The sequence below is a fragment of the Biomphalaria glabrata genome, chromosome 8 (genome assembly GCF_947242115.1).
Source record: "Biomphalaria glabrata chromosome 8, xgBioGlab47.1, whole genome shotgun sequence".
Classification (NCBI taxonomy): domain Eukaryota; kingdom Metazoa; phylum Mollusca; class Gastropoda; family Planorbidae; genus Biomphalaria; species Biomphalaria glabrata.
The window spans coordinates 36,128,687-36,154,685 of record NC_074718.1 but is presented as its reverse complement, the minus strand read 5'-3'; the positions used below and the strand labels follow the sequence as shown (position 1 = coordinate 36,154,685).

Below are 25,999 nucleotides of genomic sequence, written 5' to 3'. Positions count from 1 at the left end.
TATTCTTCTAACAAAAATCGCAGGTCAAATAGGTTATCAAATCTGCTATACCCTTGATTTTATTAATGGAACCCAGCGACCGGTAGAAAAACAGATCAGTGTGTAAAATGTTTACTCTGGGGTAGGGTTTGAGCTCAAATGACGAGTTAGCTTAGTTTTAGGCTGAGGCTTGAATTCTCATCAATTTACGGCCTACTTTACTTACGATTTCCAACAACTGATAGGAAAACAGATCAAAGATTGATTTTTTTTTGGTGGTGGTGGGGGGGGGGGGTGATACGCTCATGGAATTCGGTAATTGTAGTTTCGATATAGTTTTTATTGGAGGGGGTTTGAAGTTAGTTTGAACCCAAAATTAATTATTGTTAATTAATACTTTGTTTGATATAAAAAAAGGAAATAGCTTATACAGTATTCAGTAATATAGCTGTAAGTGCGGAGTTCTTTATACTTTGATTGTTTTGGTTACGCTCTGGCGACTGTAGTAATGGCTATATTTTTTTAATTATTGGAATGCATCATTAAAAGCCCCGGCTATGTTGCGATCGTGGATCTGGTGACTAGATCTATAATGTACTAATTTTGCTTTAGTTAAAAAAAAAATAATAACGCAAAACTGGTCACCATTTCCCCTCCTCTCTCCATTGTCAGTCACTCTCCAACGGTCCAACCGAGGGGTGGAATTTTATTTTATTTTCAGGGAGGCGTTTGAATCCATGGCCCGCTTCTGGCTACGCCTATGATATAGATCTATATAGATTTTTATATTAATATACTAAATAAACTATACAGAAAGATGGGGAATACATAAAAAGGGGGGGGGGGCGTGGGAGAAATCTAGATAAAATTCTTGCTGTTTGATTCATAAAGTTTTCCGGTTATGTTTTAAGCATTTTAGTAGATTTGTTTGGCAAAATGTCTGAACCTAGCCAACAAGTAAATTTTGCTGATAAAGAAACTGGTGTAAAATCACATCCCATTTTTGAAGCTGTCAAAGCCGGGTTCGTAGATCTAGATCTAATAGACATTGAGGGCTGTAATTTATTTAATTATAATCATCTAATATCTAATAAAGAATACATGATCATGATGATGTAGACTGTTCAGTATGACTTGACAGTTGACTTGAGTCGGTGTGCTGTGGCAGTGTGTGTGTTAAGAAGTGTGTTACTACGTTACTAATCGTTATTAGTTACTGTTAATCAATGTAAAGTTAATAAAAGGGAAAATGTGTTGTTATCGTTATCCAGTAATCCATCACAATTCAATTCACTTTAGTGTCGTTAGAATATGGACTTTGGAGATCTAGATACACCTTGATTTATAATTTTATAGATCAGACTGGAGTTGTCCTTGCCTGGCATAACTTTAATTATACTAAGACTAATGATTAAGTTAATGCCAGCAATACAGCTAGACCTAGATTAGATCTATATTTATAATCTAATTATCTATTTCTCAAAAATATTTTAAATAGAGCTAAATTTTTTCATTTCAAAATGAAAATGGCAAACTATTCAACAACATTTTCCCCCATTTTCATGTGTTTTGTTTTAGCTGAATAGAATTTAATCAATATTTATATTTCAAAACAATTATGCTGTCATGGGAACAGAACAAAGAACCTCTTTAAACTTTTAAAGTCATAGATATAGGCTCTTAGTCTTTCTTTGTTCAAATAGTTATTTTAGAAAAAGGGATTCAGCATTGTAATATTACTAAGATACAGAGGACTAGATCTATATCTATATGTTTTGTTAAAGTTTTTTTTTGTGTGTAAAATTTAGATTTTTAAACAGAAAAACAAAGGAAGGCAACCTTAATTTAGGCTTATTATAATAATATAAATGAGTCTCCCCACCAGCCCAGCCCTTTCTCCCATTCCTCCATTTAGTTTTTAGAGTTCAGCTTTGAGAGTAAAATTTAAATCAACAGTTGACATTACTAAAAGAAAAATTAGTGTTACATGTTGCAGTGCTTTTGATTCTGACTGTAAATATTTATGATTACAGTTTTATAATAGAAATAAAGTTCATTGCACTGTACATTGCTCTAAGAAGATATCTTTCATCCACTTATTCAAATTTAACTTTGTCATCTTTTGTGTAGGTATATATATTAAGCCAACCACTTTTGAAGGAAAGGAATACTATTATTATAATAACATCTCTTTCACTTATTGTTTTTAGTTTACTTATTCCTGTTCAGACGTTAGTAGAAACACAAGGACTACCCGTATTAACACTCAGAGATGATAAAGGACACACTCCCGCTCACTGGGCTTGTCTTGGAGGACACACTGCAATTCTCAGGTTTTTATCTTGTCATCTAAAAAAATTATAAACTTGTTTCCACTTGTAAACAAGATTCCAATAAATTAGTATTTATGTATTAATATACATAAATAGAAAGCTTTGAAGTGAAGGTGCTATAAATATTACCTTTCATAATGAAAACATGTTTATTTACTTATATTGCTTAGTAATTTCATTTTAAACCATGTAACTACCAGTTGGACATAGTAAAAGTTACCTGGTTGCTCTGCTGGCCACAAAACTTCTTTGTAAACAGTTTGCTAGAAAATGTTTCTTTAAAACTTTTTTTGTGTTTTTTTTCTTTATATAATAATAATTTTATTTATAAAGCGCTGTTAACAAACAAAATGTAGGCTCAAGGCGCTGTAATAACATTACAAACACAAACACGACAGCTAAAATGGCAGTTAATCTAAACAAAAATAAAAAAATATGCTCTTTTAAATTTTACCCTTTAATGAATGCTTCATGCTATTTTGGCAGGTATATGATAGAAAATAAAATTCCAATAGATGAACCAAGTTCTAATGAGCTAGGTGCCAGGCCTATTCACTGGGCTTGTGTCAATGGTCACATTGCCATTGTAGACATTCTCACACAGGTATTCTTTAATTAAATGCCAATAAAAAATGTCTGTAAATTAAATTAGATTATAATGATCTCATATATATTAATACTTTACTGTTAATCTTTACTGTGATAATCTCAAAGCCCCTTCTCCTTTAGAAATACATCATTTAATAGACAAGCTTGATGCCTACAAACCACATATGTGATTTCCCCACTTTCTCAACGATTTTTTGTTTAAATAGAAACATTAAGTCATTTTCTTATCATGAATAGGCCTATATGAGAAAAAAAAAATCAAATGGGCGTGTAGCACTTTTCACTGACATATAGCATAGACTGTAAAAAAATATACTCTGGGATTTTCAAATGAATCAAACCATACTGTTTGAGATTATCACTGTACTCTAATAAATGATGATATTGCTATAATTTTCTTTATTGTCATGCTAAAAAACTTTAACAATGGGGTTGGTATTCTTTAAACATATGTCTTTTAGGCTGGTGTTGAATTGGATGCAGTGGATAATAAAAACTGCACTCCTTTGATTGTAGCAGCTCAGTATGGACAAACTATGCTGGCTGGATACCTTATGGGGAAAGGAGCTCGTCTTCAGTTAACTGACAAAGATGGAGACAATGCTTTACACTGGGCAGCTTTTAAAGGTAACAGGCGTTATTGCTTTAAGGTGCAAATTGCATAGTGAAAATGTTAATTAGAATTAGAAATTTGTTTAGATAATGACATATTTATGAATGTAAATCAATTTATTAGTTCATCCAGTTTTGTTGTCACCTATTGTTAAAATATATTTATAGTTATGTTTGTAAGATTACAGAGGCTTATGATAATTGGTTCTGCAGGTCATAATGAGCTTATGCGCCTGTTGATATACTCTGGTTTTAACCCAAGACAAAAAGACAATTTTGGCCAGACTGCCCTTCACCTTGCATGTATCAATGGAAACATAACAGCTGTACAAGAGCTATGTGAGCAGGTTAGGTAACTTTATAACACAATAGACTCTGGTCAATATCGCGTAATAATTAACTCTTTTTTTTATAATTTTGAAATCTTGTGGAGACCCGAGATTTTACTTAATGCTTTGACACACATCTTTGAGTTCACTCATTATTTTAAGAATAATTGGCACTAGTGGTGGAAATAGAGGCATCTGGCTATATAAGCTCAATAGGGCATTGGCTTCAGAAGCTGATGAACTCTGCCATCTGTATTCATGTATTAAAGTCTAACCACCCTATTATGCTTTACCTGACATAATCAGATTTTATTTTATCTTAAAATTTTGCTATATATTTTCACACTAATTCAATGAAAATGTGAAATTAGTTTGCTAATTATATCAGCTCTTAAAATTTATGTCAGTATATGATATGCTTATTTAGGATGGTGTAGAAATAGACATCCCTGATGTGAATGGAAAAACCCCATTACAGCTTGCTATTGGCAGAAAGCATGATAAAATAGTCAACTATTTGAAGAAAGAAGTCCAAACCAGAAACAGTATTCTACCTCGTATTGACTGCTGGTAATGAAAAAAAATTCAATTTAAAATATGTATATTGTTTAGAAATGATAAGTAACAAAATGTTTTAGACATTTTTAACTATTATTTCCAAAAGAAGTAGGAAGACAATTTTTTAGTTAAAAATACTAATTTTATGTAGGTTAATTTGCGATCATTGTTGTGAATTCTTTGTAGGCATGAGTTAGCATGCAAGGTAATGTTACTTTAAGTACCTCACAGGCCACATAAAGTTCATGAAATTGTTGGGGTTTTTTTGTTCTACTAATTTTTTATATCAAAATGTTGACATTTTTGGCAAAGATGTGAGCATTTAATAAGGAATATCTGTTAAAACACCATACTGAAAAAAATCAGAGAACACAAAATCAATATAAGCAAACAGTATACTTTATACTTAGATTTTATTTGAATGCATAACTCAAGTAGTATATATAAGTATTTGAAAACCCAAAAATAAAGCCATTTGTTTTTTTTTTTTCAGGGCCATCATATTTGGGCCTCCGGGCAATTCAAAAGGAGCTCTTCTTTTCTTCTTGGTTAATGTTGTATTATGGGGCTATCCTATGTATATTTTCAAGGTAGATACATTTTATTTTGTTCAAACACCTAATGTAACAAAACTGAAGTTATTTTGGGCTCAACAGTTCAGGACTATGTGATTTAGAGCACATGAATTCCCTTGTTTCTTTTTTTTTTTTTTTTTTTTTTCAATACTTCTATTCAATTCAGAACTTCGTGGAACCTGGATCCATGGACAGCTAATCTCAAAAACGGCTCTAACAATTTTCCTAGAAATTGAACAGAACTACTAGCTTATTGGCCACACTGGGAAAACTCTAGTTTGACTGTTATAATTTTTCAAAGTAAAAAATAAATAAATGTAAATTTAGCTAGAGACTAATCTAGGTCTAGATCCAACATCCGTTTTGAAACAACTATTGCTTTCAGGAATTTCCAAATGTAAGACTTTATTGATTCAGGAGTGTAATAAGTTAATGTTCAGGAAAATTTTACTCATTGTCTTCTAAGACTAGATCTAAATGCTTATCATTGGAATATTAAAAATTGTACTAGATCTATACATTGGCTTAGCCAGGATCTTTCTTTAATCTAACATTCATTAATTTTTAACAGAAAAACAATTACAAGTTGCATAAAGGAGGTATTGTCTTTTAAAAAAGTATTTTTAATGTTTTTCTTGTTGGAAGATTTAATTTTTAAACTTAAGTCATTGGTTAATATGCATGACGCGTAGGACGTAATCATCTTTTTTGAAGTAACGTCTGTATTATATAAGATAAGATAAGATTCTCTTTGCTAGCATTTGACTAAAGAGCTACTTGTGTTACTGACAATATTACATTGACCATTAAGAAAAGGGCATGAGTAAAGTGATTTGCTGGGTGTTATGCAATAGGCATTAAAAATATTAGCATTTTAAAACAATAACAATTACCTTAGTAATGACTTGATGTAGGTCTATTTTAAACTGATGAATGCTGAACAGAATTAGGGAACAAAACACATCTAAACAAGCTGTGTGCTTATATTAATATTGTACTGTTTTCTTTACACTATTCACAGTGGGACAAATAATGGGTGTCTCAGCTTTATAACCACATGTAAGAGATGTTTATATATTAATTACAAATAACTCAAATTAGATTTAGAAATTCTGATTACCAAGTGAAAGGGTTTTGTTTTTTTTAGTAGACAGCAGAAACAGTACAAAATTGATAATGATGATAGAAGTGATTTAGGGTCTGAAAAATGTTAAGACCTGTATGTGTAACCAAAATGGCAATCCTCTCAAGTTTGATATTGACACCTCACTTTCACACCCTATCTTACTGGTATGACTGCCCTGGCTTAATATTGCTTTATAAACTCTACTTGACCTCCCTTATAAACCATAACACCTACACCCACCAACTTTAAAAAAAAATTGTCAATGATATGGTAATGTTTTGAATGTTTCTTTTTCTTTTAGTGTTTCCCTCTGACCTGGAATGAACTTCCCATCTATCATCTGACTTTTATTTTTACCAATGTGGTCATGTGGATTTGTTTATATCATGCTAACACAGTGGACCCCGGGTTCTTGCCAAGAAATATTCCTGAATATGACTTGGCTATAAAACAGGTAAGTACTGCTTATTCATGTCCATTTCTTCATTTCAAACAAGTTTTGTGCCTTCAATAGTGATAACCTTTCCAAAACAGAACATCTGTGAAACATACATACAACCTTTTTGTGTTCAGAGCTTTTGATTTTTTTTTTTTGGTCCCAGAATAAGGGGGATTATCATTAAGTTGGGGGGGGGGGGGGGAATTACAAATGCTATAAAGAAGTGCAAGAAAAGATCGAATTTGTGCGGCTAGACTAGGAAAAAGCTGTACATGTGGAAAAGTACAATACATAGGTGATTCTCACTTTGCTGTTAGGATGCAATAAGTGGTTGCACAAAGGTTTTCTGTTATGTACTGTTTCATATTATGTACCTAAGAACAACTTTATTTTATCTTCTTATGTTCCTGGTTACTTACAGTCTTCCCAAAGTGTGTCATTTCGTTTTTTTAAATTAAATATATGTATAAGGAGGAGATTTGGATCATGATCACAATGGCCTGCTGATTAGTGTCAAAAATGCAAACTAAAACTTTATGGTCATGTCATGTCATGTCACAAGATCTTCAGGGCTAGCAAAAACCTTCTTTTAGGGAACATAATCAGGGAAAAGAAGAAGAGGCAGACAAAGAAAGCAATGGGAAGACAACATAAAATAGTCTACAGGCCTGTCACTGTTCAGAGATTTTACCTTAGGTAAAAGACAGAGTAATAAAGGAAGATGGTCAACAGATCATGTTTGGATGCCTCAACTGTTCAACAGACTAAGGGATAGGTAAGGTGATGTGTTTAAACCAGCAAGATTGGAAAGGAAGCAAGATTACAAATGAAGTTGACAGAGATCTTTATATTTCTACTACAAAGTCTCCTAATGATAATAATCTATTGGTTAATTTGAGGTTTCTGATGTGAGTGCAGTTTAGGAGTAGGTTTGTAAGTAACCTAATGTCTAAGCATCATACCTCATAGGTCATCTGTGAGTTTGCATAGAGCAACATTTTTATTATTAAGAAAAACTACTTATTAAGAAGAAAAGCAATAACAGAATCAATTGAATGTCTATTTTAAAAATCCTGCTTAAAAAATTAAAATTATCCTAAAAATGCATTTTTCATTATACGTTCTCAAATTTTTAACTTTTGTTTTCAAGGTTGCTCACTTTGATGAATGGAAACAAGGTCAAAATCCACTTTCACGCTTGTGTCATACTTGTCGGACTGTAAAGCCAATACGTGCTAAACACTGTAGGGTGTGCAATAGATGCGTGAAAGAATTTGACCATCACTGTCCTTACATACACAATTGTGTAGGCTACTACAACAGGTAGGTGCTAGACTATGTAACTTTGTAGGTGTATAATTATTATTATGTCACTTATTGTAATATTTTTAACTAGTTTAAATATATAGAATTTTTTTAAATGCTTTAAGACTTTAATAATCGGAAAGTTGTTTGTTTCCAAAGTCAATCAATGTTAATAAAGCCACCTTGTAAATGAGCATGATATTTGTTTAATACTGCATGGTATCCTTTTAATTAAAATTAGTCTTCTGTGCTTATATCCATAAGTGCTTTGTGTCAAATTTAAAACTTCCATTCCTTTTCAAGGGTTATTTTTTGAACAAGTGAATTAAAACTAGAACTAAGAACTTACTAAGCTCAAAAGTATATATTTGGACACAAAACTCTTTTGAAATTAATTGGAATTTAAAACTATTTAGGATTTTAAAAAAATGTTATTATTTTCTAAAGGAAGTCCTTTCTTTTTTTTTCAAACCATGCTTTGCCACTGCCTCTAGTCAATTGTTCATCTTGTGAACTTATGCACATTAGTTACGCTTAAACAACGCTAACATTTTCACTCACCGCTCAGTGCTTTTTAGCTGCTTTTTCTTAAACACTGCAACATAGCATGGCTTCTTAAATTATAGGTCACTTGCATCTCTTAAAGAAAAGAAATGAAATATTAAATTTATACATTCATTATTCAAAATGAGTTTAAAGTTTGTTTTTAAATGGAGTAAATAACCCTGATGTGATAAAAAGTATCTCTAGCTATTGAGCTTTGAGTTAAAAGAAGCTTTGCTATTCAATGTTTGTAGCTTGCACAGTTCTTCTTTATACTAATTTAATTTTGTGTGTGTATCTGTATAGTAATTTTAAAAAGCTTGAAATGTTTTCAAATAATTGCTTAAAAAAAACCTTTGTAATGATGTTATGGCATGCTCTGTAAAATTCTTGGTTTGTTCATACTATATGACGTTCTATAAATTTACTAAGGAAAAGATACTTTATAGAGTTTGTTTGTCATATTTGTAGAAATAATCAGACAAAAACTCTGTATATACCAAAATGCATTAAGAGTTTCTTTGCATTAACAATTTGTCTGGAGTATAAGCACTTGGTTTAGGTTACTCTTCTCTTGACCCTTAATATTCCAACACTTTTTAATCTGACACGATTCATAATCCGACATGGCACTGACTCGGCAACAATGTGTGTTTTGACATGCAAGTCTTGCCTTTCATGTTCTTCTTGATGTGTTAAGAGGTGATACTTTATTGATTGTCTTTCTGTGGTTACTAGTAGCAGGTTAGCTGCCAGATTTTTTTTAGTGTTGTTACATCTTGTAGATGACAAGTAAAGCTGGCAAACATAAACATACGACATGATCTCTTCCTGAAAAATGGTAAACTATTAAGAGGTATGACCGTGGTGAAACTCTCGCTGCCATATTTTGATTTGTGGCATCAGGCGACCTACAGTATATGACAGAAAATAGAACATTTTCTGAAATTTGTTGAAGACCACACCAAGAGAAAAAAATGCTAAAATAGAGCAAATAGACCCAAATTGAGGAAGTTTTTTTGCATTTTGTAGATGAATAAATTTTTCTTTTTCATCTATTGTTTTTTTTATACCATTGAAAGTCTAGGACTAGGAGAATATCTCATTACTGTACTTTTTCTTCTTCATAATTGTCCTAAGAGTTGCGTCTGAACAATAGTCTGGGAAAGATCCAAGCAGATGTAAATGTTTACATTGGGAATACTGATGGCTCGTATCTTGAGTTAGTAGCCAGGCCAAAGGCTGAGTACACTGGGTAAAATCCCCTACTCTGTACTAGATCAGCCGTGCAGGTGTCCGCCATAAAAATGGCTCCTAGAGGAATGGTTTGTGGATAATGACATGTTTGTTGGTGCTTTCTTTCATCCCCACCAGTGCAATGAACTTAGTCGCTTGGCACCCCAATGGAGGTTTCATCCCTATTGGCCTAATCATCTCCTTTAGCTACCCTTTCCACCCGAGTACCACATTGAGGCTGAGAAGCATTGCTCAGATTTGTTACTGTACATTTCAATTATAATTTTCTTGACATATATGGCTAAAGTCTTTGAATTACAGCTAACCTTTGGTAATCCGGCTCTTTCAATTATCTGACACCACCTTGTCCTGTAACTGTTGAATTATCAAGGGTTAACTGTATTGTGAATTATTAAGTTTCTTGGCCTTGGTCCAAAGTGTGAAAATGTCTGACATTTACTTTGTTTTTTACTTCAATTGCAAATCATTCACATATCAAATTTAATTAAATGTGCAAGTTGAAAGATAAGATTCATGAACAGCTATTCATTGAAGGCTGTTCAAAAGAAACCTCATACTCAGAGCTCCCAAAATCTGTGATTTTTTTTTTCTTGTGCATTACCCGCATTATTAAAAGAGCTGACGACAAGTGCAATGTGAAGCAATTGTTTTTACTTGTCAGTTGTTTTTTTTTCCTTCTTTGAAAGGTATTATACGCCTTTTGTCCTCCTATGGAGGTGCAGGTGTCTGGTAAGCTTACTGATGTGCAGCCTTAAATCATAAATTATTAATAGTTGTAGTCTCCTTCTTTTGCTTTTAAATTGGCGGATACAACATTCTGATAATAATAGTAATCAGAACAAAATGAAAACATTTTTTGAATATTTTCACCTTTGCTTTGAGCTAGTGCTAAACCTTTGTTATTTTGTGCAACACTAAATTGAGATCCTGGCATGTTAGTGTAAACTCATCAACCTTTAAACGTTGACAACATTCTCTGAATGATTTGATCTTTTGGCTTTTTATAGATATAATTAGGTTAAGCATATAAAGAAAAGTCATAACTTTTTCCTGTTCTTGTGTATGTTTCTTTTGTCTTGTTTCAGTGCATGCTTTTTTTTCTATCATTGGACTACTTGTAATTAAATTTGATTTGTGATATATATATATATATATATATATATATATCTTAGAATGTTATACTTAAAACGAAATTGGGTTTTAGTTTGTACCAATGACTAACGAGGCCCACTCTTTTGCCTTACTCATGTAGGATGTGGTTCTTAGCCTTCTTGTTGAGCATGGCAGTTCTGGTGGCTTTGTCAGATTATTTTTGTTATCACATTATCAGCTCTGATCAGTGGGACTGGTTGTTGGCCATTGGGACAGTGGAGCTATTCCTAGTCTCAGTCATGGTCAGTGTAGTACTAAGTATGGCGGTAAGGACCCTTTTCATTTCTAGCATTGTAGTTTATTTGAAAAATGTGAAGCTTTAAATAAACTATTATAGTTCTTCCTTTGGAGAATTTGCATCTAATATAAGGTAAGTACTAAATTATAATGTAGACTTCAAGCACTCTCAAGGCCACAACAGGTAGTATGTTGACGGAGAACAAAGCGAAAGGCTTAAAGAAAATATAGACTATACATTTTTATGGTGACCTGGTAACCAGATATTAGTACTTGTTGTGTATTATTAATTCTAATTGGTGTAAAAGCAAATGATTCAAAATTTAACTGTTAATTGTAGGTTTGATTTCTGACTTCACACTTAGTTGATGTTTTTGAATTCTTGTTAAAATAAATTATTCTCAAATTGTGGCTCACTAATATACATATGGGATCTTTTTTTTTTTGTCTTGATAAACTACCTGACACTAGCCTATATCTTATTTACTTTACCCAAAAAATGTGATTGGGGAACAATTGTAGGAATTATTTATCCAGGGTTTTTTTGTCTTCAGTTTTTTTTTTAAATATGTTGGTTCATGTAAAATATTTTGACTGTTATGCTTCATATTTTGATAACTTTGCAAAACACTGCAACTGTATGTTTCTAAAGATTTTTGGTGAGAGCGAAAAATGTCTTTTTTTTCATGTCATGCTATGTTTATTATTGATCACTTTAAAAAAATGGAAAGTTGCTGTTATGTTGTTTTTTTTTTGTTTTTTTTTTTTACTTTTTTAATATTTAATCATTTCAAGTTTTCATTTTCTTAGCTCTAGGGAATAGAAAAATTTGTTACATATTATTTCTTTTATATGAAAATGTATCTTTCTAAGTTATATAGGAAATAAAACCAGCATTTGGTCTAGTGTTCTCATCTTAACCTTTATTCTGTGAAGTGTAACTGACAATATTTATAAGCCTACACAATATTTCATTGCTCATGTTCATTTCCATTTTATATTTGTTCCTAGAATACATTTTATTTAACAGTGTTCTGTGTGATACAACCCACTGAATTCATGATCATTTCTATTAACACTGCACTATGGATTTGAACAATTTCACTATCAGTTTCATTCAGTTCAGTTTTTATATATATTTTTATTTAAAACTAACATCAGTAGTATTTCACCTGTTTTGTGTGCAGTGTCTTAACTTAACCCAAACTTTTTATTAGACATTTACTTGTACTCTGTCATTACTTTGTTCTAGTTTTTTTTTTATTGGTACTTTAAGTATTTTTTTTTTACTTTTTAGAGTTTCAAATTAATAATCATAATCAAACGTCCGCATTTTATAAGATTAACTCAACAAGTATTGTGTTTTTTTGCAAAACTTCATCTCTATCTGATCAATTTTTCTGGACTTTGTTTCTGTTGATAACACAGCAATTCTCTCAGTGACATGTGCATCTTTGCAGAGTTTCTTTTACTGGAGTTTGTATCACCATGACTTTGATGGGCTTGCAGACTATATATTTCTCCTACTATGTGCTGTCCATTGAAGGCATGTCCTGGTACCAGATTGACTATCTAGTGGGCTTTGGACTATTAGCCTTCTTCTTGTTAGTGGCTAGCTGTATAGCACAAACCTCAGTAAGTAAAATGACCTAGAATCTGTTGGGACTAGTTTAGATGCCTTCCAACATTAGAAGGTGAGAGTTTTAGATCATTACATTTTTTGCTTCAAAGGAATTGTAAGTACAACTATGCAATTTTAATCCATATGCTTGAAGCTGACTTCATCTCGTTGTTAATATGTGAATGTAATGTAGCTATTTATAATAACAGCATATTTCTGAAATTTAATTTAATTAGCTCATCATGAAACAAGTAATTGTAAATTTGTGATTGAAAATTTCTGTTATTGGGTGTATTTATGAATTATTATTTTTTTTTTTGTAAATGTCAATATTTTCTTTAATGCTTTTTTGTTGTTTTTTTGTGAAAAAAAAATTGGCTTTACCTTTTTTTTATGTTTAATCATACTCACTAATCTGTTGATGCACTTAGCAGTTGAAATGTAATACATTGAATTGTACAATATCTCTTATATTAATCTATGCTTGTATAATCAAAGCTGAACAAAAAGAATAAATTAAAGAATTTTGCAAAATTGAAAATCCAAGATGATGAATTTATTAGGCAGCTTCACTAAAAAAAAACAACACCTATCTGCCTAAAGTTGTATTAGTTTTAGAAATGTAATATTTTTCTCATGTAACTGCCCAGTTGCATTTTTTTGACTAGTTAATTTGTATTTTGTTTTTGTATATTTTAACATATTTCCAATGTATTGGCTAGTTTTTGTTTTTATCACTTTATATCACTTTTAATAATCCCTCTAATTCCATGCAGTATTGAGCTTAAAAACAAATATCAAAATATTTATATAAATTTGACATGAACTGTAGAAGAAAACGATTGAAAGATCCATTAAGGTTGTATCATGTTGAACTGGCAGCGTGAAAGATTTGAGAGAAACCTACTCTGTGCTTTGTGGGACATTTCAGGGTTTCATTTATCTTGTTTGTGTTGATGGTGAACATCAATGGGCTGTTTGAGCTGAAGTTTCTATACACGCTAGCTGAGCTGGAAGGCTTCACTCTCAGATATGACTTTCTGCTGGCCTTGTGCTTGTTGGCTGTTTACGGACTGGTGGCTGTCAATATTTTGGGTCTTACAGTAAGTAATTCAACTTCTATAAACCTGTAATCAATCTCCTCCTATAACTGATCAAATTTCAATGTGCCAGGATATTTAAACTTCTGAATTTTTGTTTCCACCACTGATCCTCCTATAAAGGGGGCGCAGTGGCTAAGTGGTTAAGCACTTGGCTTCTGAACCTGAGGTCCAGGGTTCGAATCTCGGTGAGTCCTCCCAACTTTAATGGTTACCTGACTTTAGTTGGGGAAATTAAAGGCAGAGGGTTGTTGTGCTGGCCACATGACATCCTACTCATCCATAGAAACAGATGAACTTAACATCATCTACCCCATAGATCGTAAGGTCTTAAAGAGAAACTACTCATCCTATAAATGCTTAATTCAAATACCATAATCTGATATTAGATCAACAAACATCATGGTAGACTAAATAACTAGAATAGCCTGAAGACTGTTGTCTTAACTGTCATAGTAAATGTATTTTTATGAAATTTATGCAATTATACTGCAATTTTTCCACCTTTTAACTTTTAAAAAATTTAAAGTTATTTTTCTATATTTTTAATTAATTTATTTTTCAGATTTACCTTGCAGCAAGAAATTTAACATTAAATGAAATCATTAATCGAAAACGTTATCGTTATTTACGTAACAGCAAAGGTGAATTCTTCAACCCGAATGACAGAGGGATCGTTGAAAATTTGAAACATTATTTTCATTTGGAGAATTTGATTTTGATGTTGAATTGGTCAAAGATTAACAATGTCTTACAAGTGGAATCTTCTAAAGTTCATGTTGTCTGATTCTCCAATGTAACTGTTTGGCAAAGACAAAAGAAGTTGTTTTTGTTTAAAGTTTACTATAAAAACAAAAATATCAATCTACAGGTTTTTTTTCATTCCCAAATATTTATTTTACACGTCAATGCAAGGTTCTTTTTTTTTTTTTACATTTAATTCCGTCCATTTATTTTGTACACAAGTTAAGTTTTAACTATTTAATTTTTAAAAATTTGAATTTATTGAAACTGTACATCAGCTGCCTTACCTCTTCATTACATGTTTTTTGTTTAATCTAAATTTTTTGTAATGTATTATTTAAATGTGATGTACATTTTTGTTTTGTATTGTATTTTCCATATTACTGAGTTCTCTTGTCTGAAGCAATATCAGACCAGGTAAGTATGTAGTATACATTTAGACATTTGTAGTGGTATCAAAATGAAGCATACAACAGAAAAGGTAAGAACAATAAATATTAAATTGTTTCAGTTTTATTTTCAATTATCTTAACGAGAAAAACAAAAAATACTTTAAATAAATAAAAAACTTATACAAAGTGTATTTGTATCAATTAGTTTTGATCAGTCATGTAATTAAGATGATAATAAATCTAGACCAGCGGTCTTCAACGGGGGCTATCGCCCCCGGGGGGGGGGGGGGCGTTCGTGACATTTGGGGGGTGCTGAGAGCCAAAGGGGCAGTAGGGGGGGCGCTGGGCATACTGGGAGAAACAAGAAACTAAAGTTGCACTGAAACAAAACAAAAAAAATTATTCAAAAGCTGGCAAATTAAATACAGACAAATTATGGTTAGCTTGCTTCTAATTGAAGAACAGAAACAACGTTAGAAATTGAGTTTGTTTCACATAACTATACAAACCCAGTTGTGACCTGCATATTTTCCTAAATTTTGTGTAGACAAAAGCCTTTTTCCGCTGGCAGTCTATTTAAGTTTTCTTTCCGTCTTTTGGTGCCTGGCTTTTCTTTGAGTTTCAAATATTTGTCCCACAGCTTTTAAGAGAACTCTCCAACTGTCTTTCTAAGTAGCCATCTGCTGCCAGGTACTTTCCTCTATGTCAGTGAGGGGGAATGGCGTCTGAGTTTATCTTTATAGCTCTTACAGGGGACACCTTTGTAACGCCGTTCTCCTCTTTTCTCACCAAAGAAGAATGCCTTTGGCTTGCGGTCGTCTCCCGTGCGGGATAAGTGTTATTGACAGCATAAAAATTAATAAATAAATAACATGTTGTTTAAATTTGCCTTCTCATGCTTCTTTATAAGTGTTTTTCTTAAGGGGGGCACTAGCAGTTTTTTTAAAGGAAAAAATATGAAAATGGGTCCCTAAGCCTAAAAAGGTTGAAGACCACTGATCTAGACCAACAACAAAAAATCTGTGCGATTAGAAATATTTTTACCAATTGCTTAAAGCTTTCTGAATACACTATAATCCTATTACTTATCTGGACCAGTTAGGAAAGGGGAGAAAGAAAGGGATATCTGGGTGAATTTCACAATAATCATTTTTAAAATGAAAAAATAAATTTAAAAAAGGGGAAATGACCGACATACTAACCACTCTGCTTGTGTACCACGTATGAAAATAGTTGTTTGTTTCAAACTTAATTTAAAGTGGCAAGATATAAAGGGGACTAATTCAGCTCATACCATCACCTCAGTCAAGTACAATTTCTTTCCCTTGTTCAAGATACCAAACAAAATTTTTAAATAGTTAATTAACTAATTGGTTCTCGTGCTGTCGGGTAAAGAAATAATTGTGCAAAATTTCAGCTTGATCAGAGATTGGGTGTCAGGGAAATATCATATAAAAACTTTTTACCAGACAGGCAGAGTGAGTTGAAATAAGCTTTGTAAAACTTCAAATGCAGTACATCAATAAGTGTTTTTCAAACTGTGTATATTATTAATAAAAAAATAATAATTTTGTCAAGGTCTGATAGAAAGAACTGTTATGAAAAAAAGCAGAAACAATATTTAAAAATAAAACAAAGCATTAATTATTTTTACAAATTCCTTTTCGGGTAAACTAGTTTGTTTGTTTTTTAAATAAAAATTTGAAGTATCTACTTTGAATAACCAGTTATAATTGTTTTAAATGTGTAATTAAAGTTTTTCATTTTTATTAGAAAAAAATTTTTTTTTTTTGTTTTCCTATATATGGGAAAGAGAAATATCTTTTTGACAAATTTCCATACGGACAATAAAGATTACTATTATTATTATTATTACTTTAAAATGTAAAACTATTGTTATTTATCTGCCTGCTACTTCTACAGATTTACCATGCTGCTGTAAACTTGACAACCAATGAGAGAATTAACTTTAAACGTTATAATTATTTAAAAGATGGAAAAGGTGCATTCTATAACCCCTTCAACAGAGGTTTAAAAAACAATTTTTTGGAGTTTCTACATTTGCGTCCTGGCATGAGAGAAGAGGATGTGACTTTGTTGGGTGTCCATGTGGTGTAGCAAGTCTTGAGTGCTGACCATTTTTGTATCAATTAAAAGTGTCTTTATAGACATTTGTATTGTTACTCATGTGGTAATAACTTTTATAAAAACTTATGCTAGTGGAATAAAAGAAATATTGAATGATTATTTAAGAATCAGGATGGTGGCGCATGGAATGGTAATTAATTTATTTCAATCACAAAGGAAAAAATCTTACTTTACAACTATTTGCATTTACAAATGAAATTGTATTTATGTTTTTTGGGGTTGTTTTTTTTTTGTCCTCATCTGCACTGCCTATCATTAGAAATAATTTTATAAAATAAATATTTTTATAGATAGTTTATAAGTTATTTTTTTTTAGCAAGAGCTGAATAAAAAATTGTAGAGAAAACAGTTTAAATTCAAAATCTTGCTGTATCATTCTATGTGCCATCATTGGCATAGTTGTTTCTTGAGCTTGATTTGGTTCAGAAAGTGTAAGGTTGCTGATTTCCTTGTGATACTATAATATTAATGTACAAGTATACATGTTGATTTTTTTGTGATGAATGTTTTGTCTTGTTTTACACCTAACAATCACTGTGAATGATGTATGGCCTCCAAATAGGAACCTTTTCTAAATATTCCTTCCAAGTCATCCCTTCCCCCAATGAGAGCTTTTTATGGACATTGTTTTGGCCAGGTTACAAGATGAGCATATTATCTCACCCTTGATAGAGAAAAACCCTTCCTGAAGATATAGAATCTAACCAACATTCCTACTCTACAGACTAAACTAAAGAATGGCTTTAAGACTGCTTATTTGATTTATTTGTAAATGACTTGCAAGCCAATAACATTTAATTCAAAAGCTCATATGATAGTGTTCATCACATATTTTATATTTGTAATACTAGCATAGTTTTTGTGTCAATTAGTATCTAACAAATTTCTTAACTTCTCCTTTCTTATTGTAAGGGGCTATTCTTCATCTACATGGTCTCCAGGTGATTGTGTGAGATGGAATAACTCCTTTGTTGTGGTATTTTATGAGCAAGCTTTTTGAACTAGCTCCTGGCTAGCAAGCCTAATGTTATGTGGCTGCCTAGAGTTTTTTTTATTTAAGTTTGAAAGAGATTTGCTAGGCTTGGGGTGTAGAGTTTCACTTGTGAAAGTACATTTTATACTTAAAACAAAAGCATCAGAGAAAATAAAGATCTGTCTCTTGACATGGATGGTTGAGTCCTGGTGAAGTCACTTAATTTTGTATCTAAGATCAGAAGTACCTCCATTCAGCTTTAAATCCCTGTCTGGACTCTGGGAAAATAAAAGCAGAAGGTCACTTAACATCCTTAATGGTTTCACTTATCATCCTTAATAACCATTAGGCCTAGATATAGCTGAACTAAACAACAATTGCCCTATGAATAGATAAGTTTGAAAGATGACATTATTTTGTTTACTTGTTATTTTGAAAGCAAGTCAGACCTCAGTTTGATCAACCACTGGTCTATTTTGTTCTGTGTTTTACCAAAATGTTGCTCACTATGTGTGGCTGCTGGTGTTGCATGTTTATTACTAATTAGTCATTCAGACATGCCTACAGTCCCGCATTATGCGGAACCGTCCCGCAAAATCATAAAAAAAGCTCACATGTTCCGCCGTTCCGCATTCACGATTTTTTGTTCCGCCAAGTCTGAATTCCGACACACACAAAAAATCGCCGTTTTTTCATTATTTATTAATAGTGCGAAATGAAAATACTGAATGCAAACTAAAATATATATAGGTCTGTGTTTATTGTTTACATTTTATCTCCCGGACCCGGCGAGTCCTAAATTTACGAAGATATGGGGGATCATATGGTTGAGCTAGCAGCTAGAGCTACTCTAGTAGTCTAGGTCTAGATACTAGTCTAGATCTAATCTTAGAATCTAGTAAGTGCTAATAAGTTAATAAGCCAAATTTTCCATTTAAATCCCTTTCTTTTCCAGACAATGGCTCTACTACTAGTACTAGATCTAGTCTTAGTCTAGTATACCGACTAGATCTTTTTTTAGTGAATTTTAGTCTATTCTAGTTTTTGAGTAGATATAGAATCAGTTATTATAGAATAGATCTAGTCTTTATAGATAGTTTCATATAGTTAGTATAGATCTAGATCTGAGTAACACAACTGAACTGGTTTCTAGATCTAAGTAAAATCAAAGAAAAGGATTTTTAACAAAATACGTTATTAAAGATCTAGATTATTCTAGATCTAGACGTAGATTCTAAATGTAATTAATTAACTTAGACTTAGACACAGTAAGGCTAAGGCCTAAATTATTTGAGTAAATAAGGCTCTAGATCTAGATCTACTAATTAAAATAATTACATTTTTAATTTATTTACATAGTGACTTTTTTTAGAAGTAGGACTAGCACTTAGACTAGAATCTAGATAACTAGATCTAGATGTCAATACTAAATCTAGATCTATCTAGAAATAGACTTAGAAGGGGATAGATCTCTAGATTCTAGATCATTTATATGTATCATTATTGCACTTTATGTAATAAATTTAGTTCTCAATAAGTCTATAGATCTAGACATAGTAAATATTTAGATCTATAACTATAATATAATTATTATAATCTGTGTTCTTAGACTTAGGACTTAGAGGACTTATTAGATGTAGATCTAGACTAGTACTAGTAAGTAAGTAACCTAGTAGACTCTTAAATTATGTATTTTAGATCTAGAACTAGAGACAGCATCTAGAGTGACTAGAGTAGAGCCCTAGAAAAGGATAGATAATCAAGTAGATCTAGAATAATCTAGATCTAGTCATTAGATTTAGATCTAGTAGTAACAAATAAAAATAGATAGTAACATTTGAGTCTAGACTCTAGGTCATTAGAATACATTTTGGTTAGAATTCATCATATAGGAGTTAGAACTATTGATTTCAAACAAAGGACATAATTATGAATTAAAGATTTTCTTATTTTTAATTATACTATTTACATCTAATTTATAAGAAGCAAACTAGTATTGTTATTAAAGTAATATAATTGAAGTTTTATTTATAATGCCTACAGTATGGCTGACAAACATAAACGCGCATATGTTCCACACTGGGGCCCAAAATTCCACATTTTCAACCTGAGTGTTCCACATTCTGGGTCTTGGGGGTAGGCATGTCTGGTCATTATATATATAAATCTGGTGACAAAACATCCAAGTATAGCTAAGGATCTGTCAAATAGTATTCTATAACCATAAACCTGAAAACTAAATTTAATATCATGAACTTGAATTGTAGAATAAATAATCACACATAATACTTCAGGTACAAAGGCATAACATAAATGATTAGTCCACAGTCCAAATATTGAAATAAGCATAAGGAATAAATTATTGTATTTTCTTTTTGCCCATTATTAGGCTCTACTTTTTGATCTAATAATAGATTCTAGAAATATCCAGATTCTTTACCTTCTAAAAATTGAAATGTTTATTTTTAGTATCCTTAAGCTTTTATGAGCTATTTTAGCTCACCACCGCTTTCAGTGCTTTTGAAAACAACATTGTAATAAAGTAACTTTAGTTCTTTTTGGCAACTATTGACATGTGACACTGAGATATGTTTGGTCAGTTATGTAATTAAATGGTTTAGTACCTTTCAAATGTAACTTTCAACTTTATTGCTGTTGTGAAAGCCTGCCATACTGGCAAGTTCTCAAATTAGACTTTACATTTTTATATAACATCCAAGCAAACTTTAGATTTCATTTACTGCCCTTTTGATATTCACATTTTAAAAGGCAATATTTTATATTTCTACTTTACAGATATAAATAAAAAACAATATAATGATTAAATGAATATTATATAACCTTGATTTAATTTTTTAAAAATTATCTATGTTTTTTTTTAATAACTAAAGTTTTTTGTTATTGTTTTTTTTTTTTGTTGAAGTTAAAATTTGTAATATATATATATATATATATATATATATATATATATATATATATATATATAGTTTTTTTTTACTGGCTCATCATACAAAATAAAAATAAAATATTAGTTTGAATACAAAAAATAATATGGTCAAGTAAATATGTTTTTGATTATTTTAATAAATAGCATCTATTGAAATCAATACTGAAGAGAAAGTTTCTTGTTAGCTGTAAACCAGATTTATAATTTACTCTTGGTAAATGTAATGTATATTTGAAGTAAGCAATGAATGTCTGAGATGATTTATTGGTAAACCTACTTTTATAGAATAAAAAGTACAGATCAAACTGTACTACTAAGTAGATGATTACTAAAATTAGATTATTTGTCTGTCTCTATCACACTTTTATTATTTCATTATAAGATCATATAGGGTAGTTTATTTGAATATGTGTGTGTGTGTGTGTATATATATATATATATATATGACAGAATTAATTTCTTTTTCACACTAAAGTAATGTCTCTACCAAATCTCACAACATTCTTTGTTTAGATTTTATACAATAATATTGTTGATAAATATTTTTAAAATTTTGTTTCAGCACAAATTTATTCTACTTACACTGTATTTTAACATGTTTACAAAACCAGAGTAGTGATGTTTGCAAATAGACAATCTTGTCTGACATTGTTGTTCAAATTATTGTTGGATGAACAAATTGCTGGAGTGAACACTTGAAATCCTGCACCCAACATCACAAGACAAGCCCTGACCTCGAACCCCCAAGAAAAGAGAAAGAGGGGTTGGCGCGGAAATACATGGCACTGATATTTGAAAGCAGATGGGGACAGTTGGAGAGACTTGTCCAGAACAAAGATGCTGGGAGGAAGCTTGTTGGTGGCCTGTGCCTCAGATGGGAGCACAGGCACAGTTGAGATGAGATGTGATGAACACAATTTTAGCACACAGAAGCAGAACAAAGTGTCATAGGACCTGCCTTTTTAATTTGATATAGACACTAGTGTTGCCTTCTTGACAAAAACATAAGGATGTTGTATATGTACACAGAAGTATGAGCAGTTTCTGCATTCCTTATTGATACTACACATAAGTGTTAAAAATTATTTTTAATTTTGATTTGGATTCTTAGTTTGATCTTTTTTTTTGCATGTGAAATTATTTTGTTTTTTATTGGTAAATTGTATTGATTTTTGTTTGTGAAAACAATAGTTATCATTTTAATAGTTTTGACTGTTATTGGTTTACACAAATTGTGTGAGAAATAACATCTTAGGAGGGGGGAAAGTTTATTTCAAGCTGTGCCTCCTGTTCTCTAATACCATTGCTCTTCCTAATGAAATCTGCCAGTGACATTTGGTATTGTTTGTTGTAGTGTAGTTGTCCTTAAGAAAAATGGAACTAAATCTGAGCTTTAGAAAAAAAAATTAAACATTACATGTAAGCACAACAAACGAAAGTAGTTGCAAGCTGAGAATCAGAATTGGAAGTGAAACGAAATATTATTCAAATCATATTTTTTAAAAACTGGGACTGAAATAGTAATCTAACAGCAAATATAAACTGAATTTAAAATAATAGTTCAACTGGAAAAGATGTAAGCATGATACTATAAACAAACTGAGACTAAACTCTCACTTTCAGTCTTCAGTCCTACCATTTCATTTTGTTTCCAATTTATTTCATCTAATTTTGTTTCTATAAACTTTATGTATCATAATAAATCATTTCTGTTTCACTTTTTGTGCAAGACAACTACACTGGTTTCGATAGAGAATTTATTTTTTTGTTCAATTTATTTGAATGCCACTTAATTGAGTTGTGTGTATAATAATACTTTGTAACCTTCCAAAAGCTCAACATTAAAATGATGTGACTAGAAGTTGTAAATACTTTAGAGTAGTCTACCTCTTCACTGTGTGTTTTGTATCTGAAACATTTTCAATCAAATTTATCATCAATGATGTTCTGAGGGGAAAATATTTTTTGTTTTGTGTGTGTGTGCACAACTGTATATGAAATATATCTCAAAACAAAACTTAATTTGTAATGCATAGCTTCCGATTGTTTTTGGCTGAAATGATTTGTTTACAAGTGTAATTTTTAACAATAGAATAAATTTATTGAATGGTTCTCATATTTAAGAGAATGTGCATTGTATAGAAATGTCATTAGAAAACCTAATGATGCTTTGATCTATTTTTTAAATGTAATAAATAATACATGAGTGAATAATGTTTTGATTTGTTGTTGTTTTTTAAATTAATTTAATTAGAAACATTCAGGTGATTTGATATATCAAGTTATTCTTTGAAGACTTAGGCCAATTAATTTGAAATAGTTTAAAATTAGGTTTGTATGTATTTGATTTTACTGACTGACATACAGAACAATAACTAGGGTAATAGAAATTAAGACATGTCACATGTATATTCTATTAAGAGGCCTGAAGAAGACTTTGGCCCCCGAAACCCTGATATACAAATAATAGAAAATACTACGGAGAACAGCCTTATCTGGAAACCAATGTACGATTCAACTCAGCTATAGGATTACAATACATAAAAAAATGAGAACGAAGAAGAAGAGAATGTATACTAACTCTAACAAACAATGTATAATTGACAGCAAGACAAAAACACTATATTAATATATTTATTTTTATTATATTAATAATATAAATATGTTTTATCATAGAATGTAAGGTATACTAACACAGAATGTTTTGCTAGGTCATGACAATAAAATCGCTTGTTTTTTTAAGCAATATAATGATGGGGAAAATGAATCAGATTTGACAGAATTATATTGTTAGATATTATATATATTTATTATTGTTATAACTGCGCCATGCGCACCGACATCTAAGCTAGAAGGTGCGCACTGTGATAAACTAGACTAAAAAGGATGTAACATTAGGAAGAGAGGCGAACGATTTCTGCCCAAGTTGAGAGCCGAAGTGAAAAGACTGCCTAAGAAAGATGATGTTTTATGAACTTGTGATCTCATGTAAATAAAGATATATGTGCCTTTTTTGAGTTTGCCTCCCTTAAATGTTATTACAATTGGTGTCAGAAGTGGGATCATAGGCAACTCAACGAGAGGAGGTATGCTTTGATTACAATGACATATTTGAAGCTATTACATCAACTCTCAATTAAAGAGATAAGACAAGAGCTTCGGGACCGAGGTTTAAAATCCCTCGGTAGCAGGGAAACGCTCACGGCTCGTCTGAAACAAGCTCTGATCAATGAAGAAGAAGACCTACACATTTGAAATTGAATTTGGGATTGTTGAGTTCATTGGCAAGATCCAGGACTTTTTGGATGCATTAGATGAACAACTGAACATGAGCAGGAACATAATGTTGAACAAAGTTGATGAAAGTGTATTGCAAGTAGAAGGCCGAATAGACCAAAGTGATAAAATTGTGTCGCAAGCAAAAGGATGACTAAACTCGTTAGGGAAGGAGCAGTTGCCTGGTCAGGACTGTGGCTGCACAAACAGTGGTGATAGAGGCGCTGGGGATTGGAGCGCTGTCTGTGACTGTGTTGTGGGCAAGTCTGGTGGGGATGACCTTCATGGCGAGAAACGTGACAACGATTGCTGCGGCGATCTCAATGGGATATACAGAATTGAAAGAAAAGAAACAAATGAAGAAACTAGAAAAGTCTGTTATGAGCCTGAAACTTTTGTTCCTGGTATACCTGCAACGAGCCGGACAGACCAAGACAACGTTGGGTCTGCGTCCAAGCTGGCTGCTGTGGACCTTAAAGACCTCTGTTTATCTGTCAGTACCTTTGATGAGAACTCAAACCATGAAAGCCTCAAGACCGTTTCTGATTCCTTGCCTTGGATGTCGTCGGGTGAAATTGCAAATACGGGCCCCAACAATGGCGGAGTCAGAAACAACGAATTTGACTTTGGCAGCGGCATAAGAGAGAACTCCATACTTGGCAACTGCATCCAGGCGATTGACATGAACTGTATATGCGGCGTCCTGCGGGGACAGTGCCCATGCCAAGAAACCCAGCTACAAGACCTGAACTTGACAAAAATGTGTACTTCTGCTCATATCAGTGAAAGTGACTTGAACGGTGGTGAATTAATCCCAGCGAAACCTGATGTAGTGGTGGATGAACATTACAAGGATGCTTCATGGGCATACCTTACAGATGAAGCTGAGAAAGACTATGTGCTTGAAACCATGGCTAGCTGTGGGCCTACAACTGTGTCACGACACGTCCACGAAAAGGTCCGCTCACTCGGCGTCTTAGAACAACAACCCTGGAATCTACGGTGATCGCCACAACATCCATTTGTGTTACGTGGCTGGCAACAGTGACCTCCACTAACTCTCCATGTGTCAGCTGGCTGGCATCAGCGACTATCGTCATGAGGTCGAAGCAGCGACCACGATATCGCCCCAAGCGTAGACTGGCCAACTGGAAGAAGAGGAAGCGACGACCACGGGAAACTCTGCAGATGGCTTTGTGGGCAACAGACACCCTAACGTCTGTGGTTCCCACCGATCGACCTCCACCTGAACTGTCAAACAATGAAACAATGAAGCTACAAATCTTACAACTGAAGAAGAAGAGCAGCTCATTGATTTAAAAAAACGATGCAGTTCTTACGTCAAGTTTTGCCGAGAAAAGCCTGGATGTGCTTTGGATTTCAATCAACAAGTTATATCCTGCAATCAGTTTAAAAGCAATCAAAATAATTCTTCCATTTGCAGCTTAAAATATCCTGCAATCAGTTTAAAAGCAATCAAAATAATTCTTCCATTTGCATCTTCGTGGTTTTGTGAGTTTGGATTTTCAGTACTGACTGAAATCAAGTCTAAGAAAAGAGAGATATTTCTTATAATAGACGATGAAATTCGAGTTTGTCAACTTTGGGGCCTCGATTAGATTGCATTTGCTCTCAAAAACAGGCACACTCTTTACATTAAATGAAATACTTAAAAACAGGTAAAATATTTTTTCTTTTTATTATAAAACAACTGTTGATTTTCCTGGTGTGCCGCGAATTTTTT

The 25,999-nt window shown here is 32.2% G+C and overlaps 1 protein-coding gene across 4 annotated transcripts; it reads left to right on the top strand.

Moving 5' to 3' along the window:
* Nucleotides 1–877: 877 nt before the first annotated feature.
* Nucleotides 878–23,193, top strand: LOC106059420 (uncharacterized). Of its 4 annotated transcripts, XR_008779369.1 has the most exons (12): nucleotides 878–1,001; nucleotides 2,190–2,312; nucleotides 2,799–2,916; nucleotides 3,383–3,548; nucleotides 3,747–3,880; nucleotides 4,290–4,432; nucleotides 4,914–5,010; nucleotides 6,423–6,575; nucleotides 7,711–7,883; nucleotides 12,515–12,689; nucleotides 16,835–18,930; nucleotides 21,542–23,193. XR_008779369.1 is itself a non-coding variant. In XM_013217048.2 (11 exons), exons 1-11 carry the CDS (start codon nucleotides 916–918, stop codon nucleotides 17,027–17,029), a joined length of 1,563 nt encoding a protein of 520 aa, XP_013072502.2. In that variant the 5' UTR covers nucleotides 878–915; the 3' UTR covers nucleotides 17,030–23,193. The 4 variants fall into 4 exon arrangements, 3 of the variants coding, with proteins under 3 accessions (XP_013072502.2, XP_013072503.1, XP_013072501.1); XM_013217048.2 differs by having other exon boundaries at nucleotides 16,835–23,193; XM_013217049.2 differs by lacking the exon at nucleotides 12,515–12,689 and adding an exon at nucleotides 10,918–11,083 and having other exon boundaries at nucleotides 16,835–23,193.
* Nucleotides 23,194–25,999: the final 2,806 nt, after the last annotated feature.

Excerpts from the sequence above, each read along its gene's own strand:
- LOC106059420 (XM_013217047.2), top strand. The coding sequence starts at position 916 with ATGTCTGAACCTAGCCAACAAGTAAATTTTGCTGATAAAGAAACTGGT. Across the intron at positions 2,313-2,798 it reads GGACACACTGCAATTCTCAG|GTATATGATAGAAAATAAAA; the intron begins GTTTTTATCTTG and ends CTATTTTGGCAG. Across the intron at positions 6,576-7,710 it reads ATGACTTGGCTATAAAACAG|GTTGCTCACTTTGATGAATG; the intron begins GTAAGTACTGCT and ends TTTGTTTTCAAG.